The 300-nt window shown below is 66.7% G+C and overlaps 1 protein-coding gene across 1 annotated transcript in view; it reads left to right on the forward strand.

The window, feature by feature from the left end:
- LOC103799152 (coronin-6-like) overlaps positions 1-62 on the forward strand; it is a gene marked incomplete at its 5' end in the record, with an annotated part of 981 nt that extends 919 nt beyond the window's left edge. Inside the window, 1 exon segment of the mRNA XM_009071452.1 lies at positions 3-62. Coding sequence (XP_009069700.1) covers positions 3-62 — 60 coding nt within the window.
- Between the last annotated feature and the right edge of the window lie 238 nt (positions 63-300).

Raw genomic sequence — 300 nt, forward strand, 5'->3', positions numbered from 1 at the left:
AGGAGAAGCGCATCTCCGACCTGGAGAACAAACTCTGCCAGTTCACCAACGGCACGGACTAGCGCGGTGGCCACGGCCACGACCACGGGCAGGGCGAGGACTGTCCCGGCCTCCCGGGGATTAAAGCCGAGTCCCCACACGGGGCAGGAGCCCAGAGCCGTTTTTTCCCAGGAGCCGAGGGGGCAGGGAGGGGTCGATCCTGACCCCACCCCCATTGGCATCACAAGCATCCTGCTCCAGGGGTGCCCCAGCACATGAGCACCCCAGTGCAGCACCCGAGGGGGTCCTGCTTCAGTGCCC

The sequence above is a fragment of the Acanthisitta chloris genome, unplaced genomic scaffold (assembly GCF_000695815.1).
Source record: "Acanthisitta chloris isolate BGI_N310 unplaced genomic scaffold, ASM69581v1 scaffold26083, whole genome shotgun sequence".
In the NCBI taxonomy this organism is placed as follows: domain Eukaryota; kingdom Metazoa; phylum Chordata; class Aves; order Passeriformes; family Acanthisittidae; genus Acanthisitta; species Acanthisitta chloris.